The following is a 23,411-nucleotide window of genomic DNA, read 5'->3' on the forward strand; positions in this document are numbered from 1 at the left end:
AGATGAAGCTGTTGTAATATAAACTGGGGGGGACCTTTAACTTTACAGAGATATGAAAGAACAAAAACCACAATAAAGATGACAATTTAAACAAAGTTTTAGGTTATGCATCATCTAGATGGATGGATGGATGGATGGATGGATGGATGGATGGATGGATGGATGGATGGATGGATGGATGGATGGATGGATGGATGGATAGATAGATAGATAGATAGATAGATAGATAGATAGATAGATAGATAGATAGATAGATAGATAGATAGATAGATAGATAGATAGATAGATAGATAGATAGATAGATAGATAGATAGATAGATAGATAGATAGATAGATAGATAGATAGATAGATAGATAGATAGATAGATAGATAGATAGATAGATAGATAGATAGATAGATAGATAGATAGATAGATAGATAGATAGATAGATAGATACGGAAAATAAAAAGCGAGTTATTGGATTACTTTGGGAGACCAAAAACAAGCGGTTCAGGATGAAGAGCTGACGGAAAGCATCTGCATGATGGTGGACGATTACTTCGGAGATGCTGACAAGGTAAGGTTCATAAAAGCACCTGCAATTCACAAGACGTAAAAGGACACTTAAAGTGAGGATACGTAGAGAAGTAGAGGCCTCTACAGGTACCGACTGATATTCAGGTTGCCATTAAAGGCATACAAATACAACAAATAAAAGGAAAGTAAAATATTATTTATTTGTACAGCACATTTCAACAATAAGGCAATTCAAAGTGCTTCACGTAAAACCATTGAAAGCATCAAAACATAAGGCAAAAGAAAAAGGATATTTAAAAACACGTTAAAAGCAGTGATGCTCTTATCATCAAGATATTGTGTAACTCTGGCTTTCAAAACAGCCAAGTGTATACCTGCTGCTGTATTGTGTTTCTGCATACTTAGTTTATGTTTACTATCAGATCACCATCTGCTTTGCTGGTAAATAACAATGGCGGTTGCTGCTGATTTATCAGACTTCATTGTGTAAATCTGGCTTTTCCTTATGGGTCGGTGCCACTTGTATGTGTAGCCTATAATTTACTTTCATGATTAGTAGTAATAATGATAATAAACTTTATTTGTATGGCACCATTCATACAAGAAATGCAGCTCAAAGTGCTTTACAGCAAATTTAATTTTCTTAGAAAAGAAATGAGATGTGTAAGAACAGATAAAATGCATTAAATTAAACTCAGATAGAGTTAAAATATAAAATAAATAATCAGCAGCAACCGCTATTGTTATTTACCAGCAAAGCAGATGGTGATCTGATAGTAAACATAAACTAAGTATGCAGAAACACAATACAACAGCAGGTATGCACTTGGCTGTTTTGATATATATATATATATATATATACATATATATAAATACATTATTTAGAATCGGATGTGATTATTTCCATTATCTGCTGCCATCTTGTCTGTCTTTTGCTATTTCTATTAGAGTTTTTCTTTTTGAGTATTGTAGCTATGCATCTATCTTTCTATGTAGTCGTGGGTACATATTTCAACTAGGGGGTGCTGTGGGGATGATATATATATATATAAGTACATAAAGGTGTTAATTGGAAGACCACACATTTTCTGAAAATCTGCTGGGATTATTATTAAATCCTCCTCCAGGTTTTTATATTTAGATTGGGATCTTCTCCCTTATGTCCGTTGCCTGATGTGCTGTTTGGACTAAATAAAAGAGGCCTCTGGCCAGTGATATTAAAAGTCCAGCCCTTTGGGGCAGTTGCAGTCATGAAGAGTCTTTCTGTGGTTGTTAAAAAATATTGATAATAAAACGGAGAATTATTGGGGCCTCACGCATAACAGGAGAAATGAACCGACGGTGAATCACTCCAAACTGCACTGACTAATTTGATCATAGAAGTGTTGACAGATAAATTTTAAGTGTCTGTGATTCGTCTTTTTGTTTTGGTGGTTTAGTTTATGACCATATATTCTCATTTAAGTTAAAAGCAGAATGCGCAGTAATATATATCACATGATTAATTATGCATGTGATTCAAAGACCAATGATGTTATAACCACTTCTTTGCCATACCTTTTAATATAAGTACTGTATTTTTTTTGACAGAGTTAGCAGCAGGTGAGAGGGGGATGGAGGGGAGGGGCGGGGGGGTCATTGTTTTTGCTCAAAGGCACTGCAGTAAGGCAGTTTCTTTAGGCTTGAATCGGACTCTTTATCTTTCACGTTAAACCTTCGTACTCGACCCCAGTTTTATTTATGTTGAAAGGGGGGGAGGGGGAATCATCTCCAGGGTGTACACAAGCATTATTTTTTTTTTTTTTTTAACAAAATGTCTGATGTATTTAAACAACAGCTGAGTTGAGCCTAACTGTCTCATAACGTGCCGGTCGGTATCGCCGGCCCTGCATTGAGCAACTGAGCCACAGCGCCGGTACTGTACTGCTAAAACAGAACGAGTGTTTCCTTCATGCGTGCCTGGAAGCTTGAGAAAGCTGTCATGCACCAGGCTGCCAGGACACGTCTGCAGGTCCGTTCTCACGACTGATATGATGTTGGACGCGCGTGAACACATTTGCTTCGCATTTTTGGGAACAGATTTGTTAAAGGTGTACACTGTGCCAGCGACTGAGAATGGTCTGAATGTACCCATATGATAAACAGCAGTTCTGTTATAGGGGAGCAAATTGCTCTGGCTTGTTTGTATTTGTTTCAACCAATCACAGTGATCTTAGGCAACACGAAGCTCCCCCACCCCACCTCCTCCCGTTGTGGCAATGGTGCCCTTGCAAATAGTATTATTATTATTTATTTTTTTGTGGAGCGTATGTTTGTGGGGATGATAATGGATAACTTCCTGCAAAATGACTAAAAAGAAAGAAGCGGGCATGACCCCAAATCTTTGGCATTTCCAGCGTGTAGGTTTGTTGCTTGGAAGTTGTTGTTGTCTGAGGATGATGTGGATTTAAAAAAAAAAAAACGGGAACAGGAAAAACGAGGGGTTGGCAGGTTTATACCAACATTTGCACCTTCTGTGAGTCAGACTAGAAAAGGGTGTATTTACTGTATATAAAACATTTGTATTTGTATTGAAGTATTTGTTTCAGTTTCCAATCATACTACAATTGTTTTACCACACTCGCTTAAATTAGGGATACAAATAATTCCCTCCTTCTACTGTTATGGAGTTTCCCTTCAGTATAAATAACTTATTTGTTTTCTGCTTGCGTGTAATGTTTATAGGAAGCTGTTCATATTTGCATGCTTTATTTTTGCCCCTGCGTGCACTCGTATGCAAACATGCCCGAGTGTAACCGTTTTTATGCACATGTGAGTATGTGCGTGTGCAATGTGTGTAACTTAGTGTCAGCAGGTTGAGTTTAGTCAATGAATTTTTTTGTCATGCTGTCAGATTGCAAAAAAAAAAAAAAAGAGAGCTCTTCATTCTTCACTCAGCTGGAAGTGACTCCATACTGCTGGATTTTCCTGCAAGAGCAGCCAACATGTCTTTAATCCTCGTTTTATCAAACCATTTATCTAATACACGATCACCGTCATACAGAATCCAAATGTATGTCTTATGCGTGCATGTTTGAAGATATTTGCTAAAGACCAGACTTTGTTTTTCGAGTTTAATTTAATCTTACGGCATTACGAAATAAACGTTTGTGTACAGGCAGTGTTCGGGCCGAATCCAGTGCATCCAGATATTTATCAAAACACAAAAAAAAGAGAGTCCGTCTTGTCAAACCTTATTCAGGACGTTTAACCCGTTTGAATTGAAAGTGACAGCCGCGCGTTGGGAGAAGCAGGTTTTTGTCTTGAACCATAAAACAAACAAAACAAAACAAAAAAAGTAGCGTGGGACCGAGAGCACCGTTCGTGCTGAATCACTGCTGATGCTGGTGATCAGTGAAGAAGTTCACAAAAAAATACTCGACTGGGAAAATCAGTTGTTTTACACTTCAAACTTTCCATCCGAGTTGAATTCCTAGATTCATTTTAAATTATGGGGTTTAATCTAGTGGATTAGCTGTGTGGAGTTTTCATTTTCTGCCCACTTAAACTCTAGTTTCAACAACGCGTGATAACCTTGAAATGAGTGAGTATTGAGATAATCCTTCATATTTGACCAAACATTGGAGGGAAACTGTACGAGATTATTTTTTTGTAAATCTATGGATTAAGTACTGTAACTGCTAAGTATAGTTAGCCTCCGGTAGAGCTCCTCTTTCAATAGTGACTCAAGCCAACAGACCGTAGCGGCATATAAAGTCAAGAGAGGCCTCACCTGTCAACACATTAGCAGCGACTTCAGAGATTTCGTCAGTGTCAGGTAGTGTTTGCTTTCCTCTGAAATCCAGCAGCTGTCATAGCCTGAATGTGACTGTTAGTGCTGCAGACGGATGTTATTACATCTGGCAGTGACATTTAAAAAAAAAAAATAAAATAAAATAAAATACAGGATTGGATATTACATCTGGGTTTGTGTTGGTGTACATTTTATACTGTTCATTTGAATAATTAAACAACACTGAAAAGAAGCACGCTTTTTTGAACGCTCAGCTTTGTAGTAATCATGTTCATCAATGATTGTTCGTATAGACGAGCCGATTAACTATATTTCAACGTGAAGAGTCACCATTTGTAACCTGAATATTTAGGAATACGTCCAAGAGGAAACGGTTTATGATTAATGGCAAGGGCTGACGCACATTGGCTTTGTATAGCATGAGCCCGAGTCCAACAATGGCAAAGTTCAACGAATGTTTGGTAGGAACTCAACAATTTGGAAACTATAAAGACGGCAGTTGTTGTTACCCAATAGAGAGGCGTATTAGTACCAAAATAAATCACCCGCAACTGTCTTCATGGGAATTCAAACTTCCACCACTTTCAATGCAAAACGCACTGACGCGTCGACAGCTGCCCGACAAGTACTTTTAAATGTTTGCTGCGTTTCTCAAGAAAAGGAAACAAGCGATGACCGAGTGTGACGCGGAGAACAACACGTCGTGTGTGCTGAGAAGTTCTTTTTCTTTTCTTTTTTTTTTGGTGTCCCTGTTCAAAACACGGTGCTTGATAGGAAGTCTGATATAACCTGAGCCGCTTCCGCTTGTTCATCTTGTGTGGTGACATTTTATTGGATAAAGATTCTTTGGCAGCGACAGAAAGCGGTGTGTGTGTGTGTGTGTGTGTGTGTGGAGGGGGGGGGGGGCAAGAAAAAATAAACAACCACACAGCCATGACAAGAGAGGAGAAAAAAAAATAATCTTTAAGCACCTGTAGTAAAACACAATGCACAGTTTTGAAAACAGTGAAAGAAGGAATTTTTTTCCAAAAATGGGCCAAGTCACGTCTTCAAGGCACTCGAGACGGAGGGGATGAAAGCAGCAGGGAGTGGAGGAAGTGTTGGAGGGGGGGGGGGGGGGGTTTGAGGAGGCGTCAACTGGAGAGCTGCCCGTTTTTGACAGGATCCCAACCAGGCAAGACGCCCTAGAAAAAAAAAAAACCCAACAACAACTGACTAAACGTTGGCACTACGTCTCGGGGCGGCTGCAGTTGCAGACAGCTGTTTCGAACCAGATCATCAAACTCTTCTGTGCGGATGACAGAGATATCCAAACAAAACGCGACGAGATGTTGGCCAAACAAGAAGTCTGAGGATCGGTATTTGTCAGAAGCAGGTACGGCCAAGATTAACAAGAGGCCAACGTTGTGCTTCCAGTCCGGTGGAGTGGAGCGATTCCCTGTCAACGCAGCCAGGCCCGCTTCCTGTGACGTTTCACCGCGTCGAAGGCTCATTTACCAGCAAGGAACCTGGATGGTGTGTTTACTGTACTCGGGAGGTTTTTATATTTTTTGTGTTTTTTTGTTATGACTCGAGTGATAAGCACTTGGATGATAGGCAGGATGTGGCGATAACGAAATATTTACCGCCTGTCTGGTGTCTACGTGTCCGTGATTCACTAAGACAACAATGACAAGTCAACACGGAAAAATGCGTTGCGGTAGCCTGACATCGAGAATTTCCTTCTTAAAACTCGGTTAACCGAGTTCAAAAGAATCTCCTGCCCAAAGTTTATCAGACGAATGGAATTCGAGAGATTATTTGAGGCTGTGGATTTCCATTCCTCCTGCAGGTGTCAGCCGGATGACGGGAAGCAGAGCGTAACGCGTTGTAATGCAGGACAGATATTATACATAAAAAGAAAAAGCATGGCAACTTTTGACCAAATCCGACTACAGATTCTTGTTTATTATGACTGATCTTCTCAACGAGGAAAGTTGCACAAATGTAGAGCGAGTGAAGGGGTGTATTTTAAACAATAAATTCAGCTCTTGATAGTTTGATCGCGGTGGTAACTGTGTGCAAACTCCCAACAACAGGAACAACAGAAGAGGCGTGAGGGAATGCTTTTGATGAGCGCCACAAACTAAAAACAACAAAATAAAGAGAAATTCTTTCGTTAAGTGGTTCCTCTAAAAAAAATAAAAAAATAAAATAAAGCACTGGAAATGAAACCAAAACAAACAAATCCAGACTGCCGCAATTCAAACGTTCACTCGGCAGTTGCACCACTCCTACTTTCTCATTTATTCTCATTCTAATTTGAGCTGGCGTCGCTTTCCAAACCTTTTATTTATCCAGGGAGGGTTTTGCTGAGCATGCGTTGTGTGTTTTTTTTTGTTTGTTTGTTTGTTTTTGTTTTTTTTGGGGCAATGCCCTCCATCCCCATTCACACACACGGGAGCTGTAGTCATCAGTTTTTATGGATAGAAAAAAGGGTATTGCGTTGTTCTTCTCACACGATCCGACGGTATCTTACCTTTGGGTGGTTTGAAACCTTAATGTGTTATCATCGCTAAATCCCACGAGGCTAACTACCGCCCAAACAAAATCATAAAGTATTATTGCGTGATCTTCATGATGGTGACAAACAACGACAACAAGCGGGCGAGCGAGCGAAGGGAACCCGACAAATACAAACGAGAGGCAAGGAAAAAAAAACAACAAAAAAAAACAGAGAGGTGTGTCATCGTTTCAAAAATGTCACAATATCATTTAATATAAAACACCTTTCAATTCAACATAATGAGGAATCCGTGATCAGGACTTTTTCGCCAATCAGCTACCGCTTTGAACGCTCCGCGGCCAGGAGGAGGGCGGGAGGCGGGGGGCGGGGGGCGGCCGGGGGTGAGGGAGGAGATCCGCCTGGACAGCAGCGAACTTCAGCGGTACTTCCGAGTGCACACAGAAAAAGGGGGTTGAAACATGCATTTACTACATTGTACAAAGTGAAAAGCGAGAAAAAAAAAAGAAAAGAAAAAGAGGAGGTCTTTTTAATCTGGAGAGAGCCTCTGCCATCTTGAGAGGGATCCAGAGGCAAAAGAGAGGGGGTGTGGGGTGTGTGTGTGTGTGGGGGGGGGGTAGTCTTGATAGTTGGGCATGTACAGAGGTGTCCCGTTTGTTCCCGGGCACTCTTTAGGGATAAAGTGCCCCTCTTCTCTTTTTAGACCGACAGCTGAAGGGGAAAGCGGAAACTTGGTGTGAGGCAGGAAATGACTCAACATACTTCACATGTTTTTAAGACAAACAGTTGTAGACTTGTTTCATTTAAACGTAAGTGCGGCTCCTGTGCAGCGAAAGTCCGCGCACAGCGTTTTGTAGGTCTCGCAGGCAGATAGCTGTCTCTTGTCTCTCTTACACCCGCTCCCCCCTTTAGTTTTTTATTCCAAAGAAAGCTTCGATCTGTATCTTAAGAAAGAAAAAAAAAAATCCCCAAATGGTTCTGTCCTCTAGACACACTCATATAAATATATACACACACACGCTCACACTACAGATGCCACGGAGGTGACGGAGGTCACCTTATTTTCGTCTGCCCAGGGCTGCAGGTTCTGCAGGGCGTAGAGGGAGGAGTTGTGCAGGCAGAGCGGGTCCGGCTGCAGCGGCTGGCTCAACGTCTTCTGAAAGGCTTCCTGCTGAAGCTGCAGCATCAGCCGGTTGGCCTGCTGCCTCTCGGCCTCTCTCTCCTCTGCAGTCTGTCTCCTGGGTGGAAGGAGGACGCAGAAGGGAGAGTAGATGGGGGGAGGGGGGAATTTAAGACCAATATAATGTTTAGTTTGAAGGGCGTTATGCACAACGTCGACTCGAGCAAGAGACAGATAGTTGACTTGTGGCCGACGTGCGTGCAGAGACTCGTGGGTTTAGGCGGAGGAGAGCGTAACCGGGGGTTGTTTTCTGGAGCTGCAATTTACACATGTCCCCTAAAATGCCTCGCGTGCAGGATAGACGCCTCCTCTTCGCCGCACCGGGTTAATGCAGCGCACAAAACTAGAAGGTGGGCACAAAATAGGTGCTCTAACGTAAGATTTATCCCCCCCACACACACACACACACAGGACACACAGGACTATAGGTCAATATCTAGCTGGACTGCGTATGAAACACTAGAGGCTTTTTAAAAATTTGAAATAGATACAGGAAGTCACAGCGTTCAGAGGACCGTGGGGGTAAGTTGAAAAAAGGTATAGCTGCGACGACGCATGTGTACGTAACTATGCCAGTGATATTTTCTTTTCTTATTTTGGGTAAAAAAAAAAAGAAAGGCTAAAACGAAACCTGTAAAAACGTATGTAACGGGTGACGGGGAGTCCCAAAGACGTATGCTTCATTTTAATAAGTCCCAACTAAAGACAGCTGCGAATCACTGCAACAGACTCGGCTAACATCGGTTTTGAAAAATACACGACTGCCTGCAGCTGCGACATGTTTTAAAATTAAAATCAAACAACAACTGAAGAGGACACCAGCCGGGAACTGCCGTTGTTCAGGGATGTTCGAGGGCGTGATCTTAATCTCGGGAGTCGCAGCGATTTAAAGAAATCGTGGAAATAAAAGCAAGAAGAGCAGTTCGACGCGTCTCTGAAAATCTGCGAAGAAAACCTGTTTGTTTTTGCAAATCGGCTGCCGTTCCCCGCATGTTCGTTCAACGCCTGCGCCGGTTACTTGGGCTTCGGGCTAGACGACAGCTGATCGAGATGAGTGACAGGTGCTGCCGAGGGAAACGTGACTTGTGGGGTGGGATGGGGGGGGGGTGGGGGGGGGCGATACAGTACACTTCCCACCTCAAGGTGAAAAGTTACATCTGTTTATTTCTCTCGTCTCTGAAACATACAGCAACACGCATCCCGGATTCAGCGTCGGTGGCTGCGAAACATTTCACAAACAAATCGTTGTTTTAATGGAAGAGTTGCGACATTTATGGTTGAAAGGTGTTTTTTTGTTGTTGTTTTTTTTAGTGGTCATCGTACGTAGGAGCTGCACGATTATACGTAGAATATATTTTTCCTCTAACCAAACTCCCACATCGTGCTTCCATTTGGACTAAAAATGCTCTTTTTCTTTTATTTAGCGTTCGTTTTTCCACCCAGTTAAAGTTACTTCAACATCTCGATTTATTTCACAATTAAAACACTGTCATCTCCGCACGTGCTCGTTTTTAGCCGAGAAACGTCGCCAACATCCCTCGTCGCTGCTGTTAAAGGCGAACACGGAGCGAACCATTGTTTTTTTTTTATATATATATATATATACAATAATTGATATCGCATTACTCGTAAAACAGCACATAATAAAATAGCTAATCTTTCTTAAAATCCTCGGCGAAAACTCAAAATGGCAGGTCGGGATCGCAAAGCAGAAACACGCCTCTAAAACGCTCTTTCATGCACACCAACCTCCATCCATTAGCCACACATTATTGTTAACAGCATTATGATAATCTGATTCCCCAGCTGTTGATTCGATCATGCTCTTGTTACTAGCGTAGTCGTCACGCAAAGACATCCCTCACGCTCGTCCTATCGGGTGCACACTACAGGGAAATGGCATAAATCTCGGCAAAAGTAGGAAATCAGAAAAGCGAGTTAAGCCAATTCCCCTGTTACTCGTGACACGCCGTTCAGTCTTGGATACGGTTTGTGTTTATTTTAAGCAAATTTCTTTTTTCCTTTATTTTGTCACGCCGGGACTTTTTTTTCACTGCTACAGAATATGAGTGGCGAGGTTTTCAAAACAAATGCAAGTTCTTTTTGTACTTTTTTTTTTTTTTTAAACGGATCATTGAAATATAATTGTTCTACTATTATTATTATTATTATTATTATCATTAAAGACCAAAAAAAAAGCCAGTAAACATACTGAAAAATGTTACAAACAAACACGTTTTTAACTGTTTTCGAGGCGTTCGTAAAAACAAAACTCATTCGAAAAAAGCTTAAGGCAGTAAAACGGTAAAACCTTTAAAGTAATGACTTAAGGGGATTTTAGCTGTTTGTAATATGCTTTTGAAAAATGTGTTCTGCTCCTTTAACTAAGGGCAGGGCATCATAATTTGATTTTCTACTCATTTACTGCCAAATGGCTATAAACAACAGTTAGAATGAAGTGAAACAGTGTGTGTGTGTGTGTGTGTGTGTGTGTGTGTGTGTGTGTGTGTGTGTGTGTGTGTGTGTGTGTGTGTTTTCTAAGTCTATGGACCTGGCAGCCACTTCCTCCTGTGAGTGTTTCAGTATTGCTTTGGACAGCAGGTTTCTAAAAGGCCTTTCAGGAGGCTCAGGAGTAATTGTGCTTGGTCAAGTGAACTGGCCTCGACCGGCAGCCACGCTAAGCAAAAATAGGTGTTTGTATTGTACAACTCCTTGAATGCTTCAGCTGTGGGGCCTTTTTTATTTATTTTTTTTTTTTCTTGCGTTTAAAGGAAGACACGAGTAAGCATTCTTTTCTTTTCTTTTTTTTTTTTTTTTGATGCGAGTGTAAAAACGGAGACGCGTTTGTCAGTTTATAGCACATCGAAAAAAATTGTAAGGGGTGCAAATCCTGCCCCAATAAAAATTCCCCAAAATCCACCAAAAACCTTTTTTTTTTCCCTAACGTGGGAGAACTCCCAAGTGAATAAACACCTTTTCTGTAATCTTACCGCCATTTTGTCCGTCTGTTCTGAAACCAGGTCTTGACTTGTGCGTCCGTCATCTTCAGGGCCTTGGCCAAGGTGGCGCGCTCGGCCGACGCCAGGTACTTCTGCCGGTGGAAGCGTTTCTCCAGCTCGCAGATCTGCACCCGGCTGAAGGAGGTACGAGGCTTTTTCCTCTTGGGGGGCGTCCGGTTCTGGTACGGGTGGCCGATGCGCCGGGTCACGGAGAAGGGCGAGAGGGCGGCTGAAATGAGGGCAAAGAGAAAAAGAGGATTTGTTTGACTTTTTTTTTTTTTTAATTTTTAAAGTGAAACATCTTTGTGCTTATTTCCACTTGTAAAATGGATCTACGTTTCTGAGGTATAAACTTTTGTTTGTGTACGCTCGGAATACAAAACACAATTTTTTTTGCTTTCCAGTCCTTGTTCAGATAACAGGATTGTCCATTTAGTCTGGAAGAAGCCAGTGTGTTTGGGGAGTCTGAGAAAAGGCCCAGAAGCTGCCAATTGAAGCAGATAAATGTAATTAACTACACTTCCCCTGCCAGGCTTTGAATTTCTAAACAGCACGCTGGTTTGTACAATGGAGAGTCCAAGAAAAAAAAAAGTAAGTTAAGGACAGATAGAGAGTTGGTATATGCTGTATCATTATCATGAGCCTTCATAAATTCAAATATATCAGAGAGATTGGTACAGTTTAAAATTGAGAGTTTGGCTTTATCAACATTTTTTTTTTTTTTTTTTTTGCATTTATTACAAACAACGACAAAAATCTTTCAGTATTGAAGTTGAACACAAGAGGGATGCTGCTACAAATCAACTGAGAAATCTGAGAGGTGCTTGTTAGGGGAAGAGGGGGGGATGGGGGGATGGGGGAGGGGGGTGACTCACCTGGACAAGCCCCCTTGGGAAAAGGATAGTCTGCTAGAAGGCCACCGCCGTCTCGCAGGTGAGCGAGCTCAGGGTAATAACATTTGGCTAATGTTTCCACAGTGCTCCAGACGGGGACCCTGCCGATGTCTCCCTTGGGGAGAGGACAGAGGGACCCGGCGGCCCCCGGGCCCCCCGTGGCCTCTCCTGCACGGCTCTCCTCTGCCTGCTCCCCTAAAGGAAAGGGAGACATAGTGAGGTCCCACATCTGGAGCAGCGGCTGCTGCTGCTTGCTTGCTCGCCGCCGCCGCCGCCGCCGGGCGGGCGGGCGGGCACCGACGCATAGCAACTAATCACATGAGGGAGGGCTAAATGATGAACAGAGTCGGCTTTAATGACATTTACCGCTCGTCCTAGAAGTTAACATTCAGAGACGTTTCGCTACAAAATGAGATATCTGCCGTTCAGAAAAAAACCATAAGTGACAGCGAGCAGGGTTACATCGATGAATCAAGCACACCGTTCGGTCGGCCTATCAGAAAACAGACAATCGGGGTCATCCACTTGACAATGTGATGAAGCTCTCCATGTACCATTCACAGACAAACATAATACAATTGCAAGCAAACAAAACAAGATTTGGAGAGTTTAGATGAGTTTGTACTTTTTGTGTTTTGTTGTTTTTCTTTTTTTTTGGGGGGGGGGGGGAGGGGTTGGGGGGGTGCATTTTGTTTTTTGCCGAATATTAGCATCGTTTGTAGGAATACCACAATCAGGACATTTTTGTTGACGAATAATTGCGATTTAATTCCTTTTCTGTTGATTTGACTTTGAACACCACGTGTTGTTGTTTTTTTACGCAGCTTCAACAAACCGCCTCCTCCGAGTTATCTGGGCTTTTAATGGAGCTTAAAACCCCAAATATTTCCACAGCAGTGTCGTAAGTGTTTGTCTCGTTGCGACTGAATCGTTGAATGTGATGCCCATCGAAATGCAATGTAAGAGGTTTAACGCTTAACACTTGGTGGCGCTGATCTCCTCTCGCCTGTCATTAAACCACAGCAGAAGGGAGGGGGGTGGATGACCTCATCTCAACGGTGCCATTCATACCTCAAATAGTGGAAAATGACATTTCTGTGAGTTTCATCCAGCTGTTCTTATACAGATTGTTTTAGACGATTCTAACAATTATGCGAAATGATTGCGATCAGCTTAAAAAATATCTTCCCATTGTTTTTGGTGTAAATATATATCGTCTTTATAGTGACTTCTATATACTGTAGATGTATTGCTGGACTCCTTTTTGTCCCTTTAGTTGCTTTGTCATTGCAGCCTTTTCAAAAAAAACTATAAATTGCACTCTGTCCCTGTGCAAAGTGTACATTCAGGGTTTTTTCCCTTCCATCCGTGCCTCAGTTGCCTGCTGGTTCACTTTCACATGCGGGGTATTAATAACAACTTATCTTCTGCATCATAAAATATCTATGAATCCTGTCTATTTTGTCAGCCATGGGTAAACAGAAGATCGATAAATGTAACGAGATCGTTGGCCATAGATCCACTCCCCAGCCACACTCTCATTTTGAAGCTGAATGGAAATCAACAGCAGCAGCAGCAGCAAAAAAAACAAAATCAGTTTCTGTCTCCCTCTCGCTCTTTGTGTCATTCCTCTCCAGCATGCTGTTTATCCCGCTGTCTTACAGGGTGTTTATTTGTTTTCGGTTTGTCAGAGAAAGCTCACCAGGAGCCAAAATGAATATGAAAACATCTGCATAGGTGTCCCCTCGGGGTTACGTGCCGCCGCCGCCGCCACCGCTCTCGTGAGTTTCAGCAACCTGAAAATTCATTTGCTCTACAGACGATGACAATTTGGATGGAAAATGGAACATGAAGCTATTATGCGGCTTGGCAGTCATTTCCAGGGAGCTGCCGACGTCCCCTGATGGTGCTGAACAAGAGTGGCAAATTGAGGCGTACACGAGCAAACGACTCGTGAAGTAGAGATTGAACGGCTACGTCGCGCCGGGTTGCAGTAGGTCACACAGAGTTAACCGCCTCAGTGTAAATTAGCTGGGCAGATTTACAGTCTGATATGAAAAACATGCTACTTTTTATTGGCTTTAGGATTTATAGTGACCTCTCTCTCTCTCTCTCTCTCTCTCTTTTTTTTTTTTTTTTTTTTACAGCTCGTTATTATTTTTAATCTTCTGTGGTAATATTCTTATAACATTATTATCAGGTTTCACATTATGTGTTGCGCCGATGCTCAATAATAATAAAAACGGTAATTGTACCCCTCTTAATATTCCTTTCGGGATGTCGACAGGCATCTGTGGTATTTAATCATGAGTTTATAATGACAAAATCCCCATGATGTTTCTATAATAATCCTATAGGCGCTCACAGTGGACTGTAGCACCTCTGTGGCCCTTACTACTGACTCAAAGTGACCTTATTGCACTTCGTGGAATGTTTCCAAATCTCCAGTGACGCAGTGACTTTTTCTATGATGCCTCCATATACTTTTAAACACGCAGGAGAGCTATTTTTTTTTTTTTTTTGTGGTGGTGGTGGTGGTGGTGGTGGTGGGGGGTTGCATCTTCCCAATTCTACGTGGAGCCTTAGAAAGAGCGAGCAGGCCTGTTGTTGCTCCCAGCGGCTGGTCTGGCTAAATCACCCCGTATTAGATGGCTATTTTCAGGCCATCTGTGGGCTAACTAATGGGCCAGGCACATGCAAGCACGTTCAAAGGCAACCCAACATGCAGCCAGGACCCCTTTTGGACCCGCCAACTGCAGCGAGGCGTTTCCTTACACTGTGCAAAATGCTGATATTTCTGTGATACAGCAATGCAATAGACATGAATCATGTTTTAACTGAAGGTGTGAGACTCAGATGCCTTTAGATTGATCCATTACTGGAATTATTGAGACTGTAAACTCCTGTGTAGAGAACCAAACTGAGGCTTGTTGGAGAAAATAAAAAGATAAAATCAGACAGATATTTAACAAACCAAAATCAAAAGTGTCACTGCTCAACTGGATCAGCCCCAATCAAATCAAATGAATTACAATAACCCTATTTGTGTGAAGTAGTCGTAATATTCTTGTAATCTTGTGTCAAATGTAGTCATTGTGTCCTTTTATATAATCTTGATGTTTTGTTGATGTTGGTACATTTGGTGACCTTTTACTATAAAATTGCTGGGCACTATTGGATTATTAAATCAAATTTTATATATATAATTATATACACTACATGTATATATACACATATATATATATACATATATATATAATAGGACCCTGAATTAGGGGCCATATAAAAAAAAAAAATCAAGAAAAAAAGCTCTGAATTCTTGAAATTTGTCTGAATTGCACATTAAAAGTTCACAGAAATATTTAGAACAAAGGAAAAATAAATTTAAAAAAAAGGGGTCCTTCATTAGTCTAAACAAAAACTTCCTGTAGCTTCTAGTCAAATATTAAATATTATTCTAACAATTTTTCCTAATGGTTTTCCATGGCAGCATGTAAAACATGTAAACTGTCAACAAAGAACTTGTGTTGAAGCTGTGAATAAACTTAATGCAGGAGGAGCTCAGGTTCTTCACAACTGATCATAAAAACAAAATCTTGTTTCCACAAATAAAAGAAAAAAAAAAAAGGTAAAAAAAAAAACAAATACTACAAAATAATCAGACTTTTCTTTTTCTACTGTGCGTGTGAATACTAAATCTGCTGCCTGGGTAACACAATTTAGCATAAGCATATCAAAAAATAAAATGCCGCCGTGGAGAATATGTTTCCCATAATAAAACCACTTATACTTAATAACACTTCTCGGTGACAGCGCCTCCCTTCCCCACTGCGGATATTACCTTTGTAGCAATCTAATAAATATATATCCGTGAAGGATTCTGAAGGGGATATTGAAATATAACATGAACATATATTGCTATTTATTACACTATACGGGACAAAAGGCAGGGACGCTGTCTTCTGTCACAGCGAGAATCAGGGCAGCATGGAAACACACACGAGAGCAAGGGACTTCAGCACTGAAATATAATGTTTCTGCCTTTCTGTCATTAACACACAGACAGAGATTTATACTGGAGAGGAAAACAAAAAGCTTTAATTATGTTTTTTAATTGGTGCTCAGTGCTGCTATAGAGCTGCACATAGCTGCATTATGGCTCTGTTTATTGTCAAAATGCCCAAATGATCAACAATATCTTATGTTATATTTTATTAGTAGTTGTGGTACTTGTAGGTGTTGTTATAACGGTGGTAGCTTGGAAAACATTTAGCTTTATATTTCTTCTTTTCTTTTCTTTTTTTAATATGTGTATCCATTACAGTAATTATATAATTAATGTAAACTAGTCTGTATTTTTTTTTTTTTTTTTCCACAGCTTGTATTGACAGTTTTGTTTGTTTTGGGGATTTATTTAAAAAAAATATATATATATATTTAAGTCATCAAAATCTTTCCCAAGCTTTGACCAATGTTTTCTTTTTATAAAAATCGGCCTAAATAAAAAAATAAATCTGAAAGTCACATTAAAATTAGCCACAGTTTTTGAGCAGGACGCACGGAGACGTGTCTGAATAGAACTGCACTACTACTGCTCTACTACTACTACTACTACTACTACTATTACTACTACTACTACTATTACTAATCTAATAATAATACCGTGGAAATGGTGCTGAAATTTAGGATAGAATAACGTTATAAATTACATGAATAACTCGACGGCCCCTATAAGCCCTGAGTAAAACACAGAGAGGAGCTGGTGGTCGCCATGAATCTACCAGTGTACAAACGAGTCTTATTGGTGCGGATGGATGGATGGATGGATAAAATGACGCCCTTTAACACTTTAAAGTCTTAATCTTTTGCGTCCAGTCTGATCAGCTCGAGAGGATTTATAACGTGAATTGTCGCCGTGGACGCATCAGCAGCGTGGAAAAACGAGAGTATATTATGCAATTAACGGGTTTCGTTTACATCCCGCCTTGCAAAAAAAGAAAAAGAAAAAAAAGAAAGCAACCTCCCATGACTGCCAGGCAGAGCTGGAAGCCTTTTATTTGTTTGTTTGTTTGTTTTGGCCAAACATTTAGCTGTTTTAAAGCTGCACGGGGCCCGTATATATATTTTTTTCTTTTTCTGTTTCTCCTCCGGTTTCAACTTGGAAGGCGAAGAGAAAACCCAAGAAACGGGGAGAAACATTTCAAATGCTGCTCTGTCCATCAGGACAGATGATATAGTCCGTTTGATTTACGGCCTTTTATAGGAAACCGAGCAGGCTGGCGCGCGCGCGTATCTCTCTCTCTCTGTGTGTGTGTGTGTGTGTGTGTGTGTGTGTGTGTGCGCGCGCGGTAGTAGTGCTGCTGTAGCTGCTGCTGTTGATCTTTGGCTGATCAATACCGAGGAAAGATATAAGCTGCGAAATAATTACAGGGACACAGAGCTGCAGAGAAATTAAACGAGAGGCCCTCGGTGACTATGAGTAAAATTGATAAGCCTATTTACACTGTATCTTTTTGCAGATGACATATCGTCCCCCAGTATTTAATAATTAATCAGGTAGAAAAGAAAGTGAACGGTGAATATTTAATGCGTGGAGAGGAGGGGGAGGAAGAGGAGGAGGAGGAGGAGGAGGGGGGAGCGAGCGAGCGAGCGAGCGCGCGCGCGTGCGTGAGCGAGCGCGCGTAAATCCATGATGTTCTTCATTTTCATCTTTTATAACAGTGAGGTCACGAGGAAAATACCAGCGGAAACACTCCTCCAAAACAGGAAACATGTATACACCACGTTTCATCCAGGTAATACGTTTTACTGTGTCACAGAATAATAATCATTTTAAAAGTGTTATTTTAGCTTCCTGTTTAATTGGTTTTAATTGTATGTCATTTAGTTTTCAATTTATGTACATTTACTTCAAAATACAAGTGGAAAAACTATGGCAAATGTCTCGTTTTTGGATTGGAAAGAAACGATTATAATTGTGTCACAGCTTAAAAGGCGTCTGAGGGTGTGTTTGCTTTTTAGTAAAATGATTTACAGAGTGTGTGAACCAAAACAATTAATTAGAATTATGTAACTCAGATCGTGGCTATTATAACCAACAAAAAAATGGCACAAAAATCCGTGTAGTGAATTTTTGTTTTGAAAAGAAAAGATGGTCACAATTTACTTTAATTTTCAACGGCGAAAAAAAACGGAGTTAAAAATAAACTCCAAAGTGGAGAGTGTACACAGTTATAGCTTATTGACGACATTTAAACCTGCTTGCCTCGTAGTAGCAGGGCAGAAAAAAAACACTACTATGACTTGTTTTTTGTATTAAAAAAAAAAAATGAACAAACTACACAAAAGAAACAGAAATTTTTCATTTCTAGTGATTAATCTGCATTTACGATACCTCAGTTAGTCTATATTAACTGACCCGAAAGTGTGTGAGGTCTTTAAATGTTACGCAGAATAATTGCCTCCATTAAATATAAAATGTAGGACTATATAATAATAATAATGATAATAATAGCCTTTTATTATCCGGTGTTGAATAGAATTTAATCTGTCATATGTTATTAGTACTATGACTCATCTTCCTGCTTTCTCAATTGGCTTGCAGAAGAGAGGAGAAGAAGAAAAAAAAAAATCATTCATCCTCATGAAAAAAAAGAGGAACGTCGTTATCCGTCATCCGCTGTAAATGGAGAGTGATGGTCCAATACTGATTCATCAGCATGTCCGTGTCAATTTCTCCACTCGTTTATCAGGCTGCCCCCTTCCAGCATAATAAAACCGATTCTGTGCGCGCATATATATGCGATTCGTTATAGATTACAACCTAAAGATGAAATCATCAGCTCCACTTTGTCGAGCTATTTAGGCCCCCGCTCAGCGCGCACACTTCATCGTGCAGAGCCCCGTTTTAAGCACAAAAGGGTGAGGAACAATTCATAATTTACGAATGGTTATGAGGAAAACATCCAATGAGCTTGATCCTAATGTCACTGCTTGTGAAATGAAAGTATTTCTATGGCTTCTCTATAATTCTGTGGCCTGTATTAGTTTTTAATGGAATGCATTAAAACAGGTGTTGAGGGAACACAAACGAGATTTTTGTTGTTGTTGTTGTTGTTGTTTTTACCTGTTAATCTGTCCTTGGCAAACCTCCTACTGCTCTCCATCCACGGAAAGGTGAAGTTTGCCGCATTCCCCATCCCCATCCCGGGCACCGAGGGGATGCCGGGTCCGATGCCCGGCGGATGCGCCGAAGGGGGCGGATGAGGCGCGGCAGCGTGCGGCGGCGGTGGAGGCGGCATGGGTCTGTGCGCGGGCACCCGGATCACGCCACCCGCGCCCCCGGAGTTCACGTTAACGTTCATGTTCATGCTGACGTTCATGTTCATGTTGACGTTGTAGGAGCCGGCCAGACCCGCCGCCGCCGCCGCCATGGAGCAGGCCGGGTTGTAGACGCTGTTGTACCCGTTGCTGTAGACGTTGGAGGCCAGCGCGTAATCCGGGTCGCCTGTCCGGTTGGGCAGCATGCAGCCGCTGGACTGGTCCGAGCTGTTGAGGATCTGGTCGATCCCGAAGCTGATGGGTTCATGCTGCTGCTGGTGCGTCTGGTTCACCTCCTCGATCCCAGTATGCTCCATAGTTTTTTCTTGTCAGTGATGTGCTTGTCAGTATATTTGATCAGTGCACGGAAGTATCTTTGACATACAGTAATACACGCCTTGGGAAATGAAATGTTTGTTTGTACGCTGCAGTGCTGGGCTGGTTTTTTGTTGTTGTTGTTGTTTTCAAGCATCGACACGGGCCTGTTCTACTCCCAGGAAACCAATAACGTGTCCAGCGCTATCCAAAACCTTGCCATTATTTTTGTCCAACAGCGGGATCAGATGTTCCCCCTAAACGAAATGGCTATCCGTCGGGCTAAGAAAAAGCGTATCCATCTTTAACAGCTCGTTCTTTCCAAGTGAATGAGACACGAAGCAGCCTAACAACAAGAAAAACAAAGCGACGGTGCCCAACGGTTATCCTGAGTAGGGGCTATACTTACAGACACAAATCCGTGATTTTTTTTTGTTTGTCGGTGAGGTGAAGGCAGCAGCCCTCTGGAGAGACTTGATGCGCTTTTGTTCGCCTACTGTGGCAGAGACGATCCATACGCGGGGGGCATGGTACGATAACCAAGCATCGATACGAAGCGGCAGGCAAAAAAAAAAAAAAAAAAAAAAAAAAAAAACCCCAAAACAAACCCGGAGACGAGGAGACGAAGCGCTGACCTCGCAGGCGCGGATATTAATTGGACGTGAGAGCGAAAGATGGCTCTGTTGTGCTGAATGGTGAAGTGCGTTTCAGCAGGTGAGACAACCCTCTGCGTAAAAGCTGCCATTCGGTCCTCCAGCGAACCCTCCCCTCACTCTCTCTCTCTCTCTCTCTCTCTCTCTGTCTCCCTCCCTCCTCCACGGTAGGACAGTTGTTTTGCTCGGATGTCTTAAAGAAGCCGCGTCTTTCGGTGTTTTTTTCCTGCAGCTTTCCTAGTGGTAAACTGGAGGTTTTGCGCCTTTTAACGGCGCTGTGACCCGCGGGTCAAGTGGTGTCCGGCAACTTTCACGTGAATACTTCGTCTGCACAGGCTATTTTAGATTGGAGAAATGAAGTCAAGTCTTAAAGTGTGTCTGATTATTTTTCAGTTGTGCATGTTATAGTTTAAAAAAAAAAAAAAAAAAAAAAAAAGCAGGTCTTAATTATCCAAACTAGTTCCTTAAATGTTATAATGTTATAGCAGGCTATAATTGAATTGAACATAAATTCAAATCAAAGAAAAAAAATATTAAATCAATTTAGAGGATAGTCTTTTATGAGTTTATTATTGTAGAGATTAATCTTTATATTTTTGTGTAATAGGCCATGCCGCCATGTTAAGACTCCTTCCGTTTGGGGGTTGGGGAGGGGGGGGGAGGGGGGTGGACTATGTGGCACCCGAGATCCCACCAGACAAAATTTGTACAGAACTTGACAGCAGGTGAGCAAAGTCCCTGTATACGTTTTTCTCCCTGCCTTTGCAATTAAACAGTAGACCGCACACCCACGGACCCCTCAGGACTCCTCCGAGTACCTCCACAGTTTCCCATTGCCACATTTTTTTTTTTTTTTTTTTACCCAAACAATCACCAATAAGGCCTACTGGAATAAATAAAAAAAAAAACTGAGAGGAGAATGAGCCCGCGGGGTGACGACCCCCCCCCCCCCCAATGTCTACAAGGCAGGTTACATCAAAACAGTGTGTTCCTTACAGGATCCAAACAAATAGTGAGCCAGATTTATGTGTTTGAATCGAAGCCGGGCTGTAATAGCAATAATCTGTTGCGCTCAATGAAGCCATAAATCCGCTGATAGTGACGGGAAGTGTGCAGAGTGTGCAGGCCCGAGCTGAGGGCACTGATAGGCCCACCGTCCATTATCACAGAGTAATGAAACGTAAACAGTAAGTGATGTTTAGTCTGAATGGAAAACGATAGATAGATAGATAGATAGATAGATAGATAGATAGATAGATAGATAGATAGATAGATAGATAGATAGATAGATAGATAGATAGATAGATAGATAGATAGATAGATAGATAGATAGATAGATAGATAGATAGATAGATAATTAAACAGATAAATAGCAGCTGGAGTCATGGATATCGCGAAGCCCAATGTGAAAGGCAAGCCTTTGCTGATTTGCACAAATTATTTAACCTTTTTGCGCCCGAAGCGACGACGTGGATCGCTGGGGTCTCAATTCAATAAAGATGAAAAATGGCTCATAATAAAAGCGCGACACGGGGAAAAACGGATTTAATATATCACCGTTTTATTACGCACTTATTTCACTTTCCGTGCGAATAAAGATATCTCTCAACTGCACAAGGTGGCTAGAGGGAAGCATAAAAATCAATTGTGTGAATTCGAGGCCATATCAATAACGGCGCGGGGACGAGAGCGAGCGCGAGCGGTGGCTGCTATTAGGCTTGTTTATATTTGCGCGTTACAATAAAATGAATTGGGACGAGAGGATGCGCGGAGCCTCAGATCAGCTTACTGACAAGGTAATTGGCCGTTTATGCAAAACCGGGAAGATGTATGAGGGACAGGAAGGGCGGAAAGTAATATTTGAAAGCCTCTATTGAGGAGCACTGACTCACCCTGTCGGTGATGTCAGCAGCGGGGATGTGACAGCTTTGCGTCACCGAGAGCGCCAAACTAACCAAATTGTGGAAAACACAGCACGCACAGGGCTTCCAACACCTTGTACAATGTCAGGGATCCATTTACAGTGCATAGGTTCAAAAACAACAACAACAACAACAACTAAAAAAAATGTTGTACAGAACTGTGAAAACTGATCAGAACTGACAGTTTTCTTCTTACTGCGCCAAAATCTATGGCAGAGTTTTTTTTTCGACTAATTAAGTGGTGATCAATGTGTAGGTGATATTTTAAGTGTTAAGTTATAAACTTAAATCAGGGGATATACAAACCTTTTCCATTTAAAACAACAACAACAGCGCTCTAAGGCCACAAAGTCATCAATTTACCAGTTTTAGTTTGGATTTTATTATTTTTATACAAGTGGAAGCAGTCTGACCTCTTATTCTGATTTATTATTATCATTATTATGACAATGCAAAATACGAACATTTCCGGATTCATAGTAATTATTGGACATCTGATTTTTCTTTAAGGAAACGTATTGATATTTTGCATGGAAATCAAAAATAACCCTTAAAATGTGTATATCATGAAACAGGACATTTCCTGTGGCTAAAACCTTTCTGAATGAGTCTCTTGGCCAACATCTTGAACACAACACAGTTAAAGCTGCAAACCTCTAATCATCATCAGCAGCAGCAATATCAGAGATGTCTTTATTGAGCCTGACAGCCTGAGCTCACTCAACAAGACACCAAGTGTCTAGTTTCATTATTCTCAACAATTTAAGCTGCTCACTGCGATGAGCTGCTCTTATAATGAAGCACCAGGATATTAAATAGCACTTCTTTTTTTTTTTTTTTTTTTTAAAGTAATCTGATTTCTAATGGACAGTTTGGGGCCCTGCAGATGGATTGCGCAACTTCTTGCAATAGTTAGTATTTTTACACACATAAAATTAACTTTTGACATTTTCCTTCTATTTTCTGAGAAAAATTAAAAAAAAAAAATCTTTTAAAAACAATTTTCAATTTTTTTTTTAAATCATAGTGAATTTATGTATTTAAACACCTTTCAGATCACACTGTCCACATTGTTTATCTAACGTGCACATGTGTGTCTGACACTGAAAGGGGGAAGTTATAATGAGACTATTGTGTGTGAATATTCTATCTTTTGCTGCAATGACCCAGTTTTCCCAAACGGATGATTACAAGTTGATCTAATAAGCGATAAAACACAAGGGCTTTTAAATTACTGTCATTTTTTTTTTTTTTTTTTGGTTAAATAAAGATCCCTCTTTTATTATTATTATGAATTCCCATTTTAAAGCTAGTC

The 23,411-nt window shown here is 41.2% G+C and overlaps 2 protein-coding genes across 5 annotated transcripts in view; both read right to left on the minus strand.

Annotated features, from left to right (window-relative positions):
- The window catches only part of fgf24 (fibroblast growth factor 24), a 118,013-nt gene that overhangs the window by 45,213 nt on the left and 49,389 nt on the right, over positions 1–23,411 (minus strand). The window lies entirely within an intron of this gene.
- tlx2 (T cell leukemia homeobox 2) lies at positions 7,039–20,328 on the minus strand. Of its 4 annotated transcripts, none has more exons than XM_069716505.1 (5): positions 19,013–20,328; positions 11,869–12,081; positions 10,985–11,222; positions 7,872–8,049; positions 7,039–7,525 (listed from the first exon to the last, which is right to left on the minus strand). In XM_069716505.1, exons 1-5 carry the CDS (start codon positions 19,521–19,523, stop codon positions 7,514–7,516), a joined length of 1,152 nt encoding a protein of 383 aa, XP_069572606.1. In that variant the 5' UTR covers positions 19,524–20,328; the 3' UTR covers positions 7,039–7,513. The 4 variants fall into 4 exon arrangements, with proteins under 4 accessions (XP_069572606.1, XP_069572605.1, XP_069572604.1 ...); XM_069716504.1 differs by having other exon boundaries at positions 7,872–8,052; XM_069716503.1 differs by lacking the exon at positions 7,039–7,525 and having other exon boundaries at positions 7,836–8,052.

Source organism: Brachyistius frenatus, unplaced genomic scaffold (genome assembly GCF_029030835.1).
Source record: "Brachyistius frenatus isolate BFR_SWC_R1_liver_20210118 unplaced genomic scaffold, ASM2903083v1 Contig_158, whole genome shotgun sequence".
In the NCBI taxonomy this organism is placed as follows: domain Eukaryota; kingdom Metazoa; phylum Chordata; class Actinopteri; family Embiotocidae; genus Brachyistius; species Brachyistius frenatus.